We start from the raw sequence: 18,519 nt of genomic DNA, 5'->3' as shown, positions 1-18,519 counted from the left end.
AAAAGGGAGCAAACAAAAGAAAGAACCAAGCAGATGACAATTCTCAAAAGTAATCCCATACTCATCTATATGTATATGTATCTTCACGCAGCGCCAACTAATCACAAAAAAACAGCAGCAGGAAAAAATGTACATGAACAAATCTCTAAACACACAAAAAAAACACTCTTCAGCCCTCTTGGTAGGAGTCCTAATGTCTCATCCCTGCGTCCGCTCGCCTGATGAGGCATGGAGCAACTCATTAACCACCTCCACCAGCTTTGGAAAACTGAAAGGTTTAGTCACATATCGATCCGATCCCGCGGCGAGCATTCTATCAAAGTGCACCTGTCGCGTATTCGCCGAGAGCGCAATAATCGGCAACCGACCATGTCTCCTTCGTCTTCTCCGTTTCTTTTCTCCCCCAGAGCTGTCCTCGTCGCTGTCATGGTCGGTATCGTCTCCTGCTCCGGGGATACTATTCTGCCGCTCGAGCTCGCGGATCTTCGACACGGCCGTGAAGCCGTCCATTACTGGCATCTCGTAGTCCATAATACAGCAATCCGGGTCTTCGCCCGACATCACGATGTCGACGGCTTCTTGTCCATGGTTTGCTATGACTGTCGCAAAGCCGGCGTTGATGAATTGTCGGTTTAGTAGTTTCTGGTTGATTATATTGTCCTGCACAACTCGTTAGTAAACCGTTCACAACAAAAATCAAAGACAGCAATAGCAACACCCACCTCAACAATCAGAATCTTCTTCTTGCCAATCGTTTCCCCCGACAACGACGACGAAAAAGACGCCGTAGAAGAGCACGACGCAGTCCGCGCCTGTCCATCCACAGCCACCGTGCCAGGTATACTCAAGCTCGACCGATTCGACCGGCTCATCCGTATACTAGACATACTAGTCATCGACGACGACGCCGTCGTCAAAAACTTGCTTTCCGAGCTCCGGATCCGCGACCGCGAAAACCGACCTTCGTCATCTTCCTCGTCGAGCGTAACGCTCTCGGTTATATCCGCCAGATCGGTGTCGTCCTCGTCTTGCTCTTTCATGTGCGCCTTGATGTAAAACACAAACTCCGAGCCATGGTCTTTCTTCGTCTCCGCCATGATCTCGCCTCCTTGATTCTCAACCAACTTGCGCGAAACGTACAGTCCCAGACCCGTGCCTCCATAGTGCACATGTGTCCGCGGCGCGAAATGCGACGTGAACCGCTGGAACGCGGTCGCGAGCTGCTCAGGGTCCATACCGGATCCCGTGTCTTTGACCGAAAATAGCAGATACACCACATTCGCAGACGAGTTTCTCCGCTCCGTGGCTTCGGCTACTGCTGTCGCGCCGCCTGCGGTCGACGCCGTCGCCGACGCTAGCGTTGCCATCGACGGATTGCTAGCCATGCTATCTAGCATCATTGTCCGAGGCGGCGACCGCGGAACCGCTGAAGGAGAAGTGGAAAGCGCAGCAGCCAGCGCTGCGTAAGAGGCCGTGGGCCGGATTGAGTGCGGGAGACTGAGATTGCTCTTACCAGCGCCATTGTTTGATGCTGTCGCGGTTGCTGTCATAGCCGACCCGGGAGGCATCAGGGTGGACATAGAAAACTCCAAACTCGAGCCCGACCGCGACGTAATCGACGATAACGAAGGCGACGACACCGACGACACAAGGGTACTGACCGCTGCCGCCGCCGGCTTCTTCGTGGGTGACTGCGACAGCAGCTTTGCAAAGTTCGCTGTGCTTTCGTGGTTTACACCTGGATGCTGCAGATAAAACGACGCGTTGTTGTGGGACTGGAACGTCGGCTTTGTGAGCGACGCGTCCAGTTTGATAATCAGCTTCTTCTCGTTTTCCCAAGAAGAAAGCACTTTCATGGCGTTCAAGATCAGGTTGATCAAAACCTGTCGCACGCGCAAGGGATCCATAAGTACTGTGTTGATCCCAATCTCTCTAAAGTTCTCCCCAATCTCAATACTGTAGTCTATAGCCATATTCTTCAACTCGTGCTCGTGCATCTTCAAGACCTCTCTCACGACAGTCACCGGCTGGCATGAAACAGGATTGACCGGGAACAGTCCAGACTCCATCTTACTCAGATCGATTGTATCTGTGATGATCCGATTCAGATGGCTTGTACAAAGATCCATCATCCCCAGTGCCTCGGTGGTTTCAGCCATGCCGTCTTTAAACGCCTGCGCATCAAACAGAGTGCTGCCTCTATCGAAACTGTCCTCAATCATCCACTCGAGCGACTTGAGCCTCTCAGACGCAACGTCGATGCTTTGCATGATTGCGCTCAGCGGATTCCGCATCTCGTGCGAAATCGCGTCGATGAAATACTCCTGCTGCCGTTTCCTCTCCACAGCGTCGTCAGCGCGTTGCCGCTGTAACGCCTCCGACTGTTTCCGCTCGGTGATGTCGGTCCAGACGCCCGTCAGCGTCGAAAGCTTACCGGTCTCGCTATCAAACTCCGCCGAGACAGCGCTTGCGCACCACCGTTCGACTTTCGACACCTCGCCCGGCCGGTGCGCCCAGCGGAATTCGATCCGCTCGGACTTGCCGAGCATCACGCGACGCCAGCTCTCGCGCACGAGCGCCCGGTCGCCGGGATGTACGGCCTTGATCCAGAACGACGGGTTGCCGTCTTTGGGGTAGGACGATAGCTTGTACCAAGCGTCGTTGGCGTACATGACCTCGCCCTCGGGCGAGGCGAGAAAGAGTCCGGCGGGGAGAATTTTCGCCATACGACTGAATCGGCCCTCGCTGATTTGCAGCTGCTTTGTCTTTTCCTGTAAAAGTTGCTCGAGTTCTTGACGTTTGCGCGTGCTGAGCGTGACTTCCCAGCTCAGCTTGTCTGAAGCTTCTTCAAGATGTCGAAGGTTGTCGATACCGGTTGCGAGCTGGCGACCGAGGAGTTCGAGAAAGAGTTCGTAGGGCTCGTCGAATGGTCGCCGGGGATTTAGTCCGATGACTGCGACGCCCACGACGGAGTTGTTGTCGCGCATGACGGGCAGAAACACGAGTTCAATGATTTCCTCGCTCCAGCCCCGAGCTGGATCGTATTCAATGTAGTTTCTGAAGCCGTCGGCCATTGCGGTGATGTAGACGGCAGATAAGCTGGAATCTAAGATAGCTTGCTCGAACAGCTCCTGCTCTGGACTGAACGATATCCGATCTGGGAAGTTTCGAAGGCCGAACCCGCAACGATAGCGAAGGGTTTTGGCAGTACCAGAGTCGAGAACATAGAGACCGAAGAGAGCGATGTCTTCGGCGCAGGCGCGACGGAGGACGGAGACTGATTGGGTATAGAAGACGTCGAGGACTTCAGCAGATCCGGTGGCGTCGTAGAGTTCTTTGAGGACCTGCATGCGGCGTTCGTAAAGAACGGCGTCTGTGGTATCTTGGACGGAGGCGAACACGCCAGATATGGTGCCATCAGCCTCGGTGACGGGGGTGAGTTTCCAAGTGAGATAGGCTTCTTTGTTCATGCCGCCTTCGGAGAAGGTGTCGGGGTTTGTGACAAAGCAGAGGAGGTTCTCTTTTGTGACGGAGCGGCCGGTGGTGGTGCATGTTCGCAGGGCCTCGGAGAGTTCAAAGTTGAGATCGGAGCCGACCCAGAGTTCAGAGAAGGAGCGGCCGAAGTAGATGCCGGGGTCGAGACCGAGGACGTGTCCGAATTCCGCGTTGCTAAAAAGAGAGAGGAAGAGGAGAGGTTAGATAGAGTTGGGTAGGTGTGTGTGTGGAGATGCAGTGAACAAGTGTGGAGAACAGAGGTGATATCGCCAGCGAGTTGGGAGCAATGAGGGTGTACGTGCGGGATCCACACGGGCAGAACAAAGACTGCAGAACAAGATACTCTGCATACAAACAACAAGTACACACAGAGAGTGCAAGAAAGAGGAAAAGACATACTATATAAGCACCAGTTCGGGCCCGTATATGAGCATGGAAGGAAAGGGCGCTATCATGGCCATTGAGTAATACGACATGAAGCTGGGCGTCCACGAGTCCTGCGGCCCAAGCGAAGAAGTCTCATACGGGAACGACGCGCAGGCTTTCTGGTGCTCGATGACATAGTTCTCCTTCCTGGCGGTGGCCGTCGAGGGCAGAGTGGAGGGACGCGGGGTCTGGCGGTGGGCGGAGGGAGGGACGGACGGGACCGCGGTGGCGGAGGAAGAGGAGTCTTCGTCGCCGTCGAGGGGCGCGAATATGGAGAAGGTCGCTCTGCCAGGCGGGGTCATTGTGTCCGGATCAGCATTGCTTTTGGCGATAGGAAGTGGTGAAGAGACGAGCAGCGGAGGAGGAGGAGGAGCAGAGCGGAAAAAGTCAGTTAATCCTTCTGGATTGGCGCCGAGCACCTGCCAGATTGCCGCGCTCCCAGCTGATCATCGCCGCCTTCTAGAATGATTAGGTGAGAGATTAGTCATATTACGAGGGCCTTGTGGTGTCAGCACTGACTGCTCAGCGAACATCGCCAGATATATTGAACTGTTGAATATTGTAGTTGTATTGCATATTAATACTGTATATCTACTCAGCTCTGACCGATTTTGTTCAGGCATCAGTTGAAAACTGTCTAGTACTCATTGTCCATCTGACACTTCACCACCTCTGTTGACTCTTCACGAGCCTCTGCACGCGTTCGCCCAGGTGATCTAGTGATCCAGCGCGCTCTTGCTGCTCCTCGCTGCACATTGCATCGCGATCTTCACTGCACCCTCAACAGCATCACTACACCTCAGCAGCATCACTACACACAGCACCACCATGGCGCAACCATCGCTCACCAAACGCTCCTCGTTCTCGATCCTCACACAGCCCCCCGTAGGCATGCCGCGATCCTCTGGACCCGCGTCAGCCTCCGCGATTCCCTCCTCCGCCAGCGTCTCTGGCTCTGGTCTTCTTGCTTCTGCCATGAGCAACAGCAGTAGTGGTGGCTCTCGACAGACAACTGCCTCTGCTACCCCTCGTCGCGGCGCTTACTTTGAATCGCATTGGCCTCTTTATGCCGTCGATTGGTCCACCAGCGCCTTCCAGCGTGGACCAGGGCGCATTGCAGTCGCGACATGCACAGAGGACTCAAATAATAGAGTGAGAGTTTCATCTCTCTACTTCTACTCATATATCTACCCCTACTAACATTCAGTAGATACAAATCCTCCAGCCAACACCGGTAGCAGAAACCCAAGCCAACGGCCAGCAGATCCCGTCGCTGGAGCTTAACAAAACCGCCGAGTCCGCAGTCGTGTACCCCTGCACCCGCGTACGATGGGACCCATTTGCGGGCCGCGCGATGGGCGGAAACATAGAGCGACTGGCGACCGCGGGTGATTTCTTGCGGATATGGGAATATAACCCCGAGACAATGACGCTGCGGCAGAGTTCGCTGTTGGCCAACGTGAGATGACCTGATCCTGCTTTCATTTAATGAAAGCCGGTGCTGACTGTGGATTTATAGAAAACGAAATCTGATTACACTGCCCCTCTGACAAGTCTGGACTGGAACGCGACCGACAACTCACTGGTGATCACGTCTTCGATCGATACGACGTGCACGATCTGGGATCTCAACACATCCACAGCAAAGACACAACTTATTGCGCACGACAAAGAAGTGTTTGACGCCCGGTTCACGACCGGGAGCGCGGACGTGTTTGCCTCGGTCGGCGCCGACGGCTCAGTGCGAGTGTTTGACCTGCGCAGTCTCGAGCACTCGACCATCATCTACGAACCGGTGAACCCACCACCACTGCTGCGCATCAGCACAAACAGCCGAGACCCAAACATGCTCGCCACATTCTCGATCGACTCTAACGTCGTTCATGTGCTCGACATCCGCTCACCTGGCACTCCGGTCATCGAGCTGGACGCGCACATGGGCAACATCAACGCCGTGGAGTGGGCGCCCAAGCAGCGCAACGCTATCGCGACGTGCTCGGACGACTGCCAGGTGCTGGTCTGGGACGTGTCGTCGAACCGGCCTGATATCGCGTTCGCGTATACCGAGAACGCGGAGGTGAATAATCTGACGTGGAGTGCGAACGGGGAGTGGATCGGGGCGATCGCAGGCCGTGGACTGCAGGCCGTGAGGATGGGATACAAGTAGACAACATTGTCCTCGTAAAAACTACAGCTGTTTTATTTAGTTCAGAGCGTTTTGGGATGTTATCTAATGATTTATTAATGAATGTATTTGTGGTTAACAGTTATGAGCGTAAATCCACTATTAAAGTTAAACACCTTGCGGCATATCCTGAACGCTCGAGCTCTCCAAAATCGAGATCAAATACCCGCCGGCTCCTCCTCCTCACCACCAACTCCACTCCTCCTCCTCCTCTTCCTTCTACCCTCCACCGGATCTCCCTCTCACACCCGGCTGCTTCTTCTCCCCAGCTGCCGAAGAAGAGGGAGCCCGCGCGTCTGTGATCATGGCAACCCTGCGCCCGTCCCAGCGCGGCCGCCGTGTGCCGCCCTTACAGCAGCGCTCGTCCACGATGCAAGACTCGCTCCCGCCCGCACGCAGGCGGTCCTCTGTCGCGGCGCTGAGCGGGTCCGAGGCCGACGACGCAGAGGCGCTGGATCTGCTCTCGCTGCAGGCCACGGCCACCTCGTCCAGCTCGCAGTACCAGTACTCGACCCTCTCGCCGTCGTCGACGTCCTCGTCCGGCAGCGCGAGCCAGGGACAAATATGGCCTGCGTCGGGAACCTCGGCGGCCGCGGCAGCGCGCACAAGGCATTACGATACAAACGCGAAATCTTTCTTGACCGGCATGCAGTTCTACTCGCCCAGCGCACATTCCGCATCCCAGCACCAGCAGCAGCCAGAGCGGCCGACGGTCGTGCTCACGAACGCGTCTGGCTCGTCGTTTGGAAGCGGCGCGAGCGGATCTACGAGTAGCAGCGCGAGTAGCAGCAACGGCCACCTCCGCAGCAAGAGCGCAAACACATCCAAGATCTCTCTGAATTCCCTCGACAACCCAGCAGGAGACGACGAAGGCGAGCCAGCGAAACTGCCCCGGCGCAATCGGACTACGCGACGGCAGGTACAATTGTCGCCGACGCCGACGACGCAGACGACGAGTAAAGGCCGAATGAATATCGAGATCTCGGATGCCGATGTTGCGCGGGTAGCGAATCTGGTGATTCATCTACGTGACTCTCGAGCCGTTTCTAGCTCGAGTGCGAAAAAGAGACAGAAAATTGCTTTGGACCAAAGTGACTGTGAGTTTCTCTTATCACTCTTCCTACTCCAACTAAAAAGACGCTAACAGAAGCAGCTATTGAACCCTCGCCTGCCACCGAGCGACGAGTACTGAAGACCAAGACCTGGCTCGAACTACACGCAGCCTACATCTCACAAAGCCAAGTGGCACAACACCACTCTGCGCTCGTGAACCACCGCGGCGTCGACGGAGTCTACAACCCGCTGCAAATCATCCGGAACCGACTCGTGCGCAAAGCGCTTAACCACTCGCTCGACATGCAACCGGTCGCGATCGTGACGCCGGCGTCGACGGCGTATAACAGTAACCCTGCGCGGCCGATTATCTGGGAGGTTGACGTGAACGAGATGTTTGCCGACTGGGGATGGCGGGAACGGAACCGGACGCTGATGAGAGACCGCAGTAATAGACTGCTGTACGAGCCGATGCTCCGAGACGAGGACGCGCGGCGTCACGGACACAAGCGGTCTGACACTGCCGAAGACGAGGAGTACTCCGGCTCTGATCTGTCTGGCGACGAGGAGTCGGACGAAGACGCAAAAGGAGGAAGACTACATGGCCGACTTCGACGACACCGGCATCATCGGCACGACGGCGCGTCTCGTAGGCGGGTCGTCAAGATCTTGCCTGATTTCGGACTCACTCGCGAGATTGAGTACCAGTTGACGAAACGGCAGATGAAGGCAGCTGCCAGCCAGATGGAGAAAGGAGCGAGACGACGCCGGGTCGCGAACGAGGAAGATGAGGACGACGAGGCGTATGATTCGTACGAGTCGTCGTCGGGTGAATCTTACACGTCCTCCGACACCGACAGTGACGACGCATCATCTCAGGCGTACTCAGAAGGCGCGGTCTCGGACGCCGTATTTGAAGAAGCAGTGCACTCGTCCGGCGCGTCGTCGACAAATCGCAAGCTCGGCTTCCGAAAAGGCCATCACCACCACCGTCTCCACCGGCGCGGCCGCCGGCGCGCGTCCGAAGCCGGCCAGTTTTCACCTTCGGGATCGCGGTCTGCGTCGCCGGTGAAGTCGCGGCCGGGATCGCCGGGATCGAAGAAGACTACGCCCGTGAGCGCGGAGCCGCTGGTTAGTCCGGATGGGTTGCTTGCGGTGCCGAGTTTGGGGCTTTCGTCGGCGGGAGGAGCAGGAGGAAGTAGCGGTCATGTTTCTGACGGCGGGGTGTCGATCAGGAAGAGCAAGAAGTCGAAATCGCCATCTCGTCGGCCGCGGTCGTTTCATCGCTCACACTCGCGGTCGAGCTCGTCGACGACCGCCGACCTGAGCTTATCAAACAGTACAACTCGAAGCACCAACGGCCGGCAAGACCAGAAGCTTTTGTCGCCGCAGTACAGGGACTCTAATGTTTCCAAAGTCGTGTTTTCCCCCGCGCACGGCTCGACGGCCACCGTATCCACGCCGCTTCTCTCGCCTGCCAGCGGAAACGACTTACACCCGCTCACCCGGATCCGTCCGGAAAGCGACGTCGAAGACCCAGCAGGTGAGACATCAGCCGACGGCGGCGCGTCGACGCCTGCGCTGTCATCGCGGGCGGAGGGCGCGCGGGCGGGGTTGGCGGAGCTGGTGCAGGAGCTGCGGTGGCTTGATGCGCAGTTTGCGGTGCAGGGCAGACGGGCGGCGGTTGTGTGTACTGTGTATCAGCGGTCGATCAGCCGGTTGGCTGATACTAGTGCTGTTGGCAAGTCGAGCGAGGGTAAACGCGAGGAAGACTCTGCAGCGGTGGACGACGACGACGAGGACGACAGCGAATCGATTCCCGCGCTGAGAAACTCGTTTGAAACAGTAACCTCGCACTTCAAAGACGTGACGCTAACCGCGAGCAAAGCCGCCTTATCAACCCTCTCGTCCCGGGCCGACGCGCTAACCTCCGCGTTCTCGACCTCGTTCCGCTCACGGTTCGACTTTGCAATCTCGGCCTCGGACCGGCTCTCGGCGGAGATCAACACGACGCTGAGCCTGCAAGTGCGCCGGCTGGGCGAGGAACTCGAGTACGTCGAAAAGGAAGGCGCGAGTTCGCGCCGGCGCGCGTATATGAAGAACGAGCTCAAGCAGGTTGGGTTTGTGGTGCTTGATAAGGCGGTCACGGGGGTGCTGTGGATGGTGTGGGGGGTTGTCATGGTCCTGCGCGTCCTGCGGTCTGTTGTCAGGGCGGCGTTGTATGTTTTGAGGATCATCATCTGGTGTTGAGTCCCTTTTTTTTTGACTCAACATTTTTTGACTCAACATCAGATGGAGATAGGGTGGAAATTGGGTCGGGCATATTTTTCGTTTTTTGTTGTAAAATCATTGGTTTTGCGGAGTTTCTGTCGTTTGTATTCATTAGTTTTTCTCACAAGTTTCATCCACACACGGTCTTTTTTCATTAGATGCGCAATGTCATTTTTAGTTCATTTCGGTATATACAACAATTACTGTAGGCATCTCCCACTCACCACAACACAACGCACAAAACAGGATTAAAACGAAGAAATATGTGAATTAGATGACAAAAACATTCTTTTGGCCTTCTGCAATAAGAGAGAAGGTAAATGACAAGATAACTACAAATAAAACAACAAACTACAAGCATTAAATAACTTACTCCCGCGCAACATTACAAACCAACGCGGCAAACAAATCTCCTTTTTTCGAAACATCCAAAACATACTGGTACATTCATACAACAACCACCACACAGCATCATCATAAAGCCAAAACCCATAAATATCCTACACTCCGCAACCGCGACGTCTCGACCGCAAGTAGATTCCTACTCCCGCTACTCGTGCTCTCGCCTACCGCTATCGAGGCTAACCTCTCTAATCCAGACGACAGACCAGGAGGTCCGCCGGCGCTACTGCTGCCTGCGCCGCCGCCGGATTGTGGTTGGGAGGCGCTGGCGGGTTTGTTTGCAATCGTGGCCGGGCCGACGGACGCGCCTGAGATTGAATTCCGCGCCGTCCGCGACTTTTTGTTTTCAATCGCCATCCGCACACAAGCTTCCCATGTCTCGTTATAATGGTGATCGCCGCCGCCGTCGGTGTTTTCGGCGGAAGTCGGTGGCGCGGAGGTAGGGGACGGGATGAGCGAGTCGAGAAGGGAGTTTAACGAGCGCCAGGCTTCGTCGCAGGTCTCGCTGATGTCGGTCAGGTCGAGCAAGGTCTCGGTCGCGAGCGCGAGGAAGTGGTGGCCGAACGGGGCCATTGATTGCTGCTGCGACTTGGAGTCTGCGGCGGCAGCTGCGCCAGTGGAGGAAGCGCCGCCGCTGCCGTTTTGCTGGTGACGACCGAGGAGCTGGGGTACGATGCACCTCACGATGCGGACTGCGGGACCAAGTAGGACTTGCGGGTCCGGGTTCTGCAGCAGACGGAGGGTGAGGAGTCGGATATGCCAGTATGTGACTTCGAGGATCGGTTTTGACTCCCATAGGTCGTCGACGGACTCGCGCACGCGCTCGAGCTCGCCGCGGAGCAAGGTCGCGATATGATGATGCCGCGCGTCCGGCACCGCGTCTTCTTCGAAATGCGAGCACGCGCCAATGACGTGGCCGAGCGCGGTCGAGAAGCGCACGAGGTGGTAGGAGACGGGGGTGAGGCTGAGCAAGTCTTCAGAGCGGAGCACGAGCGCGTCGTCGGAGATCATCATTGGCTGCGAGAGCGAGACCGACGTCCAGCGGTCGAGGATGTAGAGCACGACAAACGTGCGACGGCCCGAGCGCGCGTCGGAATCGAGGTCGCTGTCGTCGACGCCGCCGGGGGTGGATGTGCTCAGGGAGTTGAGGCGGAGAGAGTATGCCATGCCGACGGCGGTACCGAGCCAGTACGATGACGAGCGCATGTGGTCGCCGAGCGCGGCGGGGCCATGGTTTACGGTTTCGAGCGCGAGGAGGATCATTGTCTGGACGATGAGCAGCGAGGACACGAACGAAAGCCGGCCGGGGCTGGTGATTGCCTCGTTGACCCATTTGACTGCCGTCTGCAGATCATCGTCGCTGCGTTTGCGGAAAATCATGCCGCGCACAAGAGCATAGAGTGCAGAAAGACAAGCGTTGCGGGCGGGAACTGTTGACGCAACCAGACGCGACCGTAGCTTGGAGCGCGATTGGGCAAGGATGGGCAGGATGGGATGAATGTGTGAGTAGTAGGCGTCGATGACGTCGTCGTCCCAGCTGAATGTAAACCCAGAGTCTACTGAACCCCGCCTGCTTAGAGAGTCGGTTGGAGTATGACCGGCTGAGGATGACATGACAGGGTCGTAGGAGCCCATCATGCCGGTGCCGATGGAATGTCGGTGGAGCTGGCGCGGGAAGGGCTGCAGCTGCTGCGGAGCCGGGGCCGGGGCCGGAGCCGCGAATGGCTGCTGCTGCTGCTGCTGCAAGAGCTGCTGATTATGACGAGAGAATCCGTTGGGCGGTTGGGGAGTGCGGGGACTATTTTCGTCGTCGGCAGGGCGGTGGGCAGGAAGCCTGCTGCCGCCGTAGGATGGTTTCCAGAGATGGGTTGAGCCATTAGGAGGAGCCATATAGACAGATTCGGCATGGGTAGATGACTGCAGCGGGGGCAATTGGTTTGTGTTTGTGCTTGACCTCAGACTGTCGATTGAAGGCAGACGCTCGGGGAGGAGACCGCCGGTGCCGGCGGCGGCGCTGCCCATGCCAGAGCTGAGAGACTGCTGGCGGATGGGAGCCATGGGAGAAGGCTGCTGCTGGCGGGCGCGGTCGTTTGAGTACTCCATAGTGCTTGAGAAGGCGCGCTTGCGCTGGCCGGGCAGAGAGAGAGAGAGGGTGGGGGAGTTGAGGAGGACCTGCTGCTGGTGGGGGGGATTAGCAGCGGCGGCCGCAGGAGGGGGAAGGGAGTGCAAGGAGTGGGCGGAGTCAGTGCGGGGCCGGGCGGATTGGTCTCCGATGACGGTGCTGGGAGAACCGTAGGCGTAGGTGAAGGAGCCGGAGTACTGCGAGTTTGGGGAGTCGGCAGGGTAGGTATTGGAGCCGGTGCTGCTTATGCTGTTTTTGTGGCCGTTGGAGGGGTTTGCGGAGGAGGCAGCGGAAGAGTCGGTGGGGTAAGCGCGGACGTCGACGGAGACGGCGCTGCTGCGACGGGTAGCGGGGGAGCCGTCGACGCCGAAGGAGTTTTCGAGAGAGTTGAGACGGTCTTCGAGTTCTTTGATGTAGCCTTTGCTGGGCCCGCGTTTCATGGGTATGCGAGAGAAGGAGCATTTTTCGCCGACGCGGCGGCAGGAGGAGCATTGCTCGGGGCCGCCGTCGAGGGTTGCGTCGCAGCGGATCTGGGGAGGTTAGTATGGAGAGAGAGAGGTGAGGTGAGGAAGGTGAGGAGAGAGGTGAAGAGAGATGGAGAGAAGAGGAGAGGACTTGCTTTTTTGCGTCGGCACTAAATAGAGAGTTAGTTAGATGGAGAAAAAGAGAGAGAATAGGACAAAAAGTGTGTATAGAGAAGAAGAAGAAAGAGAAGAAGGGGGGAAAGAAGGAGTATATGGAGACATACCTCATCGCAGGCTCGAGAGACTTTTGACCGTTTGCGAGGATGGGCAACGGAGTCGGTTGTTGAGACGGAGAGCGGGAGGTGATGGGAATTGGAGGGAGTAGAAGAGGAGTCAGGTTGGTGAGAATGAAGAGGGATTGAGGAAGGAGGAGCGGAGGAGGTTGTTGTTGTTGTTGAGGTGGGATTCGAGGATGGCTTTGGAGAGGCGACGGAGGCAGGATCCACTGCCGGGGAGGAAGCCGAGATGGTCATTGGGAGGAAGGCCGGCACGGAGGCCTGAGCGGGGTGAAGATGAGGAGATGAAGGAGATATAGGAGGATATAGCAAGATATAAGAAGATACAAGAAGATATCAAGAGAAAGAAGGAAGAAAGAGAAAACTCGGTGGGGAGGCAACGAGCTCGGGAGCGGTTGCGTGGAGAAGCACCAGAACGGAGCTGATCCGGTCATGTGACTACGGAACGGCTAAACGTGGGACCGGCGGGTTCGGGATTAGCCTCTGTTTGGGCAGAGAGGTTGTTGTTGTTGTAAGTGTTGTTATATGCTGTTGTTATATGCTGTTAAATACTCTGCTTATTCTATATCCCCATATCTCTCCTCTTCTTCTTCTTCTCTTCTTCTTCTCTTCTTCTTCTCTTCCCCACTTTTCACTTTTCTCGGCCTCTCCTTTGGTAAAACCCTAATCCGAAGCCTAACCCGACGCTCTTTTGCCGGCGTCGGCTCCGTGTTCCGGCTGTTCTCTGCTGTGCTGTTACTGCTGTTTGTATGTATTGTATTGTGTATTATTGTATTTATTGTATTCAAGAGTAATCGTATTATATTGTATTGTATTGTATTCTGTTTCTACTTATTCCCATCTTCTATACCCATCACATCTCTTCTACCTGCTCTTCCCGCGCCTCCTACCATTAGGGTTCCTATCCTCCCAACCATCCCTACTATCGCCATCTCATCTTCTCAACTTCTCAAATACTCAACTACTCACTATCTCCATGGCCCTCATCCGCCTCCCCAGAGCAAGAGGCCTCGGCCCCCCCGTCATCCACAACGAGCGCCTTCTCCAGCGCGTCGACCTCCTCGACTACAACCTCCTCCCCCTCGCCCCCTCCGCCCGCCTCCTCGACCCCTCGGCTTCCGTCCAGATCCTCGAATATCCTCCTCCCCCCTCTCCAACCCCCGACGACTACTCAATCTCTCAACTCCTCCAAGGAAACGCCCCCGGCGTCTCCACCACCTCCTACTCCTCCCACTCCGGCGATCCTCTTCCCAAATCTCAATCTCAATCTCAATACGCATCTCCCACCACCCCCATCGCTCGTCCTGAATCATGGACCGCTCTCTACGTCATCGGCAACAAAGGCTCCGGAAAGTGGACCTTCATCGCCGACCTCCTCTTCCTCAAAGAATTCTACCCCGTCCGTCCGTCCCCGCCGTCCTCTTCCTCAGCCAACCTCTCCTCCGACGAAGAAGACGCCGACGGCGCCTTCCCGCGCCCACCCATCCTCTACTCTGACTGCAATTACATCTCGAAACTCGACGCGCCTCTCGGTTCCGGCGACAGCATCTTTGACATGCTCGACTACATCCGCCGCGACCGCTCCTTCCGTCTAAACAGATGGGCGAAACCCTCTTCCCTCCGCCGCGCCCACCTACGCCCTTCCTCAGCATCTAAACCCCGTCGCGTCTTCTTCGCTCCGGACGACGATTCCCGCAATCTCTTTGTCCTCCTCCCCTCCGCGTGCGCTGATCCCGCCCGCGACATCTCTTCCCTACCTTACAAAGACCGCGTCGTCATCCTCTTCGTCGACGCAGCCCCTCCATCATCCAACTCCGACTCCACCCCCGACCCCGCCACCATCTCCCCCTCTGACCCATGCCGCTTCGACGACGACACCAGATTCCGCCTCCGCAGCTTACTCCGCCTCCCTTCCGTCTCACGACTCATTATCGCCGTCAACAAACTCATCGACCGATCCAACGCCGCAAACGTCAAGCCCCGCTTCGACGCCGTCGTCGAGTACATTAAATCCAACGAACTTCGGCAGGCATTTGCTGACGTCGGACGAGATCCTGCCCAGGTCTCTGTCTCTTTCGTGCCTACTAGTGCACTACATGGCAGGCTTACTACCCATGGCGCTCTGTATAAATACATTCCATGGTATCAGGCCAAAACTGTCGTCCAGCTCCTAACTTCTTGAAAAGTCTGATTAAGGAGCAGATCTCAATGCATTTACTTGGATTAACCATCTTATAAACATTCATTGTTGTATTCGCATATACATCCACACCGTTGACACATAAGAAAATAATCGATGCGTATTTAAACTATAAACCTCGCAACCATCTTTCTGTCTGTCTCCTTTTCTCCCCTCCACCACTCTCACAACCACCCCATACACTTCCCCACCTAATTCAACAACTTGGTAACCTTTCCAATCGCAATCGTATTTCCCTGGTCACGCAGCGTGAACCGTCCAAGCTGCGGGTAATCATCAAACTTCTCGATACAGAATCCCGTCGTGCTCACGACCTCAAGCCGCGCAATGATCTTCATGCCCCGCGTCGCAAACGCAGGCGGCTTGCGCGACTTTCGGTTCGTGCCCTTCTCAAGCTTGTGCAGCAGCGCCGCAAACGTCACTTCCTCCACCGCAGTGTGCACATGGATCACGCACGTGAAGCCGGCAGACAGAATCGACTTGAGCTCGATGATTGCAATCTGCGCCTCAAACGCAGTCACAGTGTGCACAGGGTGGTCCACGCTCGAAAGCACAAATCCAACCTGCACGTCTTCTTCTTCGACGCCCTTCAAACGAAGCTTCACTTGCTCTCCGCACACTGCCGTCGACGCCTCGTTCTCGGTCTCGTTGTAGATCGTCAACACCTCAACAGGCACCTATAATTATGTTAGCTCTCGCTTCCTCTCCTCTCTTTGTAAACATCTTTGTAAATTCTTACCTTATTAGGCATCAGCAAAAGCTGCGAGCCGCGCTTAGCATGTCCAGACTCAATCTTTCCCTCGACCATCGTTCCCAAATCTCTGTACTTTGAACCAATCGGCATCATAAACGGCGCGTTGACCTTACGCTCAGACATCGGCATGTTGTCCAGGTACTCCAAAAGCGACGGCCCGTCGTACCACGGGCACTGCTCCTTCGACACCCGGTCCTTCAGGTTCGCGCCCGAGTACGCAGACACCGGCATGAAAATCACGTCCTCCTTCGGCTTGAACCCAAGCGATCGCAAGTACACCGCCAGCTTGCCCGTACACTCGTCGTATCTCTCCTTCGACCACCCCACCGTCGGGTCGTCCATCTTGTTGACCGCGATAATCAGCTTGTTCACGCCCTGGTTCTTCGCCAGCACCGCGTGCTCTCGCGTCTGTCCACCGCGCTCGAATCCGGTCTCGTACTCGCCCTTACGCGCAGAGATCACCAGAATACCAACATCCGCCTGCGACGCTCCTCCAATCATGCTCGGCACATACGTCTTGTGTCCGGGTGCGTCCAGAATCGTATATCGCCGCTTCTCGGTCTCAAAGTATCCGCGGCCGACCTCCACAGTCTTGCCCTTCGATCGCTCTTCCTTGGTCAAGTCGAGCACCCACGACAGGTACCAACTCTCACGTCCAGCGTCCTTGGCCTCCTTCTCAAACTTCTCCATCGTACGCTTGTCAACAGTGCCGGTCAAAAACAGCAGGTTGCCGCCCATAGTCGACTTGCCCGCGTCAACGTGGCCCATGAAGATGATTGACAGATGCTCTTTGCCGTACAGATCCTCAATCGTCTCGTCGTCGATCTTGTGCGAGTCGTCCACAACCTCGATCGCGCGCAGATCCTTCTCCTTCTCTTCCTTATCTGTGCTGGCTTCCTTAGCAGCCTTGGGAGTGGCCTCTTTGGCGGGAGCGGCCTCGGCAGGAGCAGCAGCAGGAGCAGCAGTCTCGGCCTTCGGAGCGGCCTCCTTCACAGCCTCCTTCGCAACGGTCTCCTTCGGAGCAGCCTCCTTCGCAGCAGCCGGCTCAGGCTTGGGATCAGACGAGCCACCAATCGTGAGCACCTTGGCACCACCCGCAGTCTCGGTGACCTTGGGCTTGTCGCCGCCGATCTTCAAGACCTTTGTGCCGTTGGCGCTCGTGGTCGCCCGTTGGCTCAGGGGCACGGTAGGGACAGCAGCAGCCGCCTGCTGCTGAACCTGCCGCGGCACGAAGCTCGGTCTAAAGTCAGAAGCAGCGGCCGACAGGCCAGAGGCGCCCTGCCGCCAGTTGTTGCCGCCGGTACTGGGGGTGCTGGTGCTGTTGTTGTTGGATCTGCCGCCATTGTTCTGATACTGCTGGCCTTGGTATCGGGGTTGGTTGTATCCACCCTGGTAGCCACCCTGCTGGTACGGCTGCTGGGGCTGCTGGGGCTGCTGGTAGTAGCCGCCCTGGGGAGGCTGCGCGGCGTACTGGCCGTTGTAGTTGTAGTAGTTGTTTGCATTGTACTGATAGTAAGGCTGCTGCTGCTGCTGCTGCTGCTGCTGGCCGTCGTAGCCCGCAGCTCCGTTTGGTGGCGCGCTGATGTTGAGGTTGCTTGTCTGCTGCGGCAGCTGGTTGTAGTCGTCCTGAGACGCCTGTTCCCAGGACTTGGGCACGTTCTGCTCGTTCGACATTGCAGATAGTCGGGATAGAATCGGGATTCAGGAGGAGAGAAGATGGTGCAAATCGAGCTGAATGCTGTGCTTTGCTTGCTTTGCTTCCCAAAGGCTGAGATCAATTTTTTTTTCTTCACTTTCCCTTCTGAGCGGTGTGCCAGCTGTTGTGGGGGGGAGAGTACGGGTGTGTAAGGGATTAGTAATACTATCCGCCTCGATCTCGTCTGTCTTTGTCTGCTGTTCAGTGTAGAGTATCAGTGCTCTTTTGTTACTTATTCTGACTAAATATATCCTATTAGAAACAGAAAATACCCGCTATCTGTGCAGCAACTGCACATCTCTACTTATCTTATTACATAATCAATCACTAACACTGTTACCCTCCCTTGAATATGTTCGCGCAAAACTCCCAAAAACCCAAAACTTTTATTCCCGAGAAAATCTTCCCAGCAACAAAAAAGAACCACCCACAAGCCCTTTTTTCTCAAACCACCTGCAAGTTCGCTGTCTCAGCCTGCTTCGTTTCGTTTGTAAAAATCGGTTTGGTCTTTTTCTGCTTATTGAGTAGATTCAGATACTGTGGTGTTGTTCTAGATATAAGAAGACAGTGGAGGCTGTTTTTTTGGCGGCGAAGAACGTGAGAAATGCAGCGTTATAGTTACTTGGTATGTTCTTTTCCTACTATCTCATGCCTTCTATTCCTACTCAAAGTTCGAAACTAACGTGTATGTGTTCTTCATCTAGTCTTTACGCAGCGTGCGCGCTCAGCGGTGTGCCCAATTGCACGCTCGCCCGAATGTTCACGTCCGAAGAATCCCGCATGTGCAGTCGTCGTCGACGTCGGTCGGCACGCTTCTGAATGCGTCCATTACGGACGTCATTGGCGAAAAGGATACCCTTTCGTACTCTGGAGCAAGAGCGTACCATACCGAGAGACTGCTCGGGACTGCTTGTGCGCTTCGGACCAAGAGGGCGACAGCGCCGGTGGTGGAGCAGAGGCGAAACTACGCGCGAAAGCCAAAGAAAACGATTCTCTACCGGGCGGAACAAGCGGCAATAAAGAAGGAAAAGGATGAGCAGGAGTTTCGTGAAAAGGGAGCATTTATCGAGGCTGATTTCGGTCCTGAATCACCACCACCGGGCCGATCGAGGTCAGAAAAACTCAACATCATGTTTCAGATCAACAATTACTTGA

The 18,519-nt window shown here is 56.0% G+C and overlaps 6 protein-coding genes across 6 annotated transcripts; 3 read left to right on the top strand and 3 right to left on the bottom strand.

Annotated features, from left to right (window-relative positions):
- Positions 1-198: 198 nt before the first annotated feature.
- Positions 199-4,223, bottom strand: BZA70DRAFT_234017 (uncharacterized protein; the record flags this gene model as incomplete). Its single annotated transcript, XM_064910282.1, has 5 exons — positions 199-398; positions 459-668; positions 845-1,318; positions 1,739-3,669; positions 3,895-4,223. 5 exons carry the CDS (start codon positions 4,221-4,223, stop codon positions 199-201), a joined length of 3,144 nt encoding a protein of 1,047 aa, XP_064771009.1.
- Positions 4,224-4,373: 150 nt separating this feature from the next.
- On the top strand, positions 4,374-6,189 carry BZA70DRAFT_272629 (WD40-repeat-containing domain protein). Its single transcript, XM_064911696.1, has 3 exons — positions 4,374-5,073; positions 5,132-5,380; positions 5,441-6,189. The coding sequence occupies exons 1-3, from the start codon at positions 4,750-4,752 to the stop codon at positions 6,086-6,088; spliced, it is 1,221 nt and encodes a 406-aa protein (XP_064771008.1). The 5' UTR covers positions 4,374-4,749; the 3' UTR covers positions 6,089-6,189.
- A 74-nt stretch (positions 6,190-6,263) lies between these two features.
- BZA70DRAFT_31530 (uncharacterized protein) lies at positions 6,264-9,657 on the top strand. The gene is made up of 2 exons (XM_064915021.1): positions 6,264-7,203; positions 7,260-9,657. Exons 1-2 carry the CDS (start codon positions 6,411-6,413, stop codon positions 9,407-9,409), a joined length of 2,943 nt encoding a protein of 980 aa, XP_064771007.1. The 5' UTR covers positions 6,264-6,410; the 3' UTR covers positions 9,410-9,657.
- On the bottom strand, positions 9,622-13,184 carry BZA70DRAFT_272627 (uncharacterized protein). The gene is made up of 3 exons (XM_064911695.1): positions 12,703-13,184; positions 12,574-12,588; positions 9,622-12,484 (listed from the first exon to the last, which is right to left on the bottom strand). Exons 1-3 carry the CDS (start codon positions 12,949-12,951, stop codon positions 9,905-9,907), a joined length of 2,844 nt encoding a protein of 947 aa, XP_064771006.1. The 5' UTR covers positions 12,952-13,184; the 3' UTR covers positions 9,622-9,904.
- Positions 13,185-13,299: 115 nt separating this feature from the next.
- BZA70DRAFT_272624 (uncharacterized protein) lies at positions 13,300-14,944 on the top strand. Its single transcript, XM_064911694.1, has one exon. The coding sequence runs from the start codon at positions 13,691-13,693 to the stop codon at positions 14,894-14,896; it is 1,206 nt and encodes a 401-aa protein (XP_064771005.1). The 5' UTR covers positions 13,300-13,690; the 3' UTR covers positions 14,897-14,944.
- On the bottom strand, positions 14,945-17,488 carry BZA70DRAFT_272623 (P-loop containing nucleoside triphosphate hydrolase protein). The gene is made up of 2 exons (XM_064911693.1): positions 15,654-17,488; positions 14,945-15,591 (listed from the first exon to the last, which is right to left on the bottom strand). Exons 1-2 carry the CDS (start codon positions 17,340-17,342, stop codon positions 15,106-15,108), a joined length of 2,175 nt encoding a protein of 724 aa, XP_064771004.1. The 5' UTR covers positions 17,343-17,488; the 3' UTR covers positions 14,945-15,105.
- Between the last annotated feature and the right edge of the window lie 1,031 nt (positions 17,489-18,519).

The sequence above is a fragment of the Myxozyma melibiosi genome, assembly GCF_037950935.1.
Source record: "Myxozyma melibiosi strain Phaff 52-87 chromosome Unknown BZA70scaffold_1, whole genome shotgun sequence".
Classification (NCBI taxonomy): domain Eukaryota; kingdom Fungi; phylum Ascomycota; class Lipomycetes; order Lipomycetales; family Lipomycetaceae; genus Myxozyma; species Myxozyma melibiosi.
The sequence above is the reverse complement of the archived record's forward strand: the minus strand, read 5'-3'. Positions and strand labels throughout refer to the sequence as shown.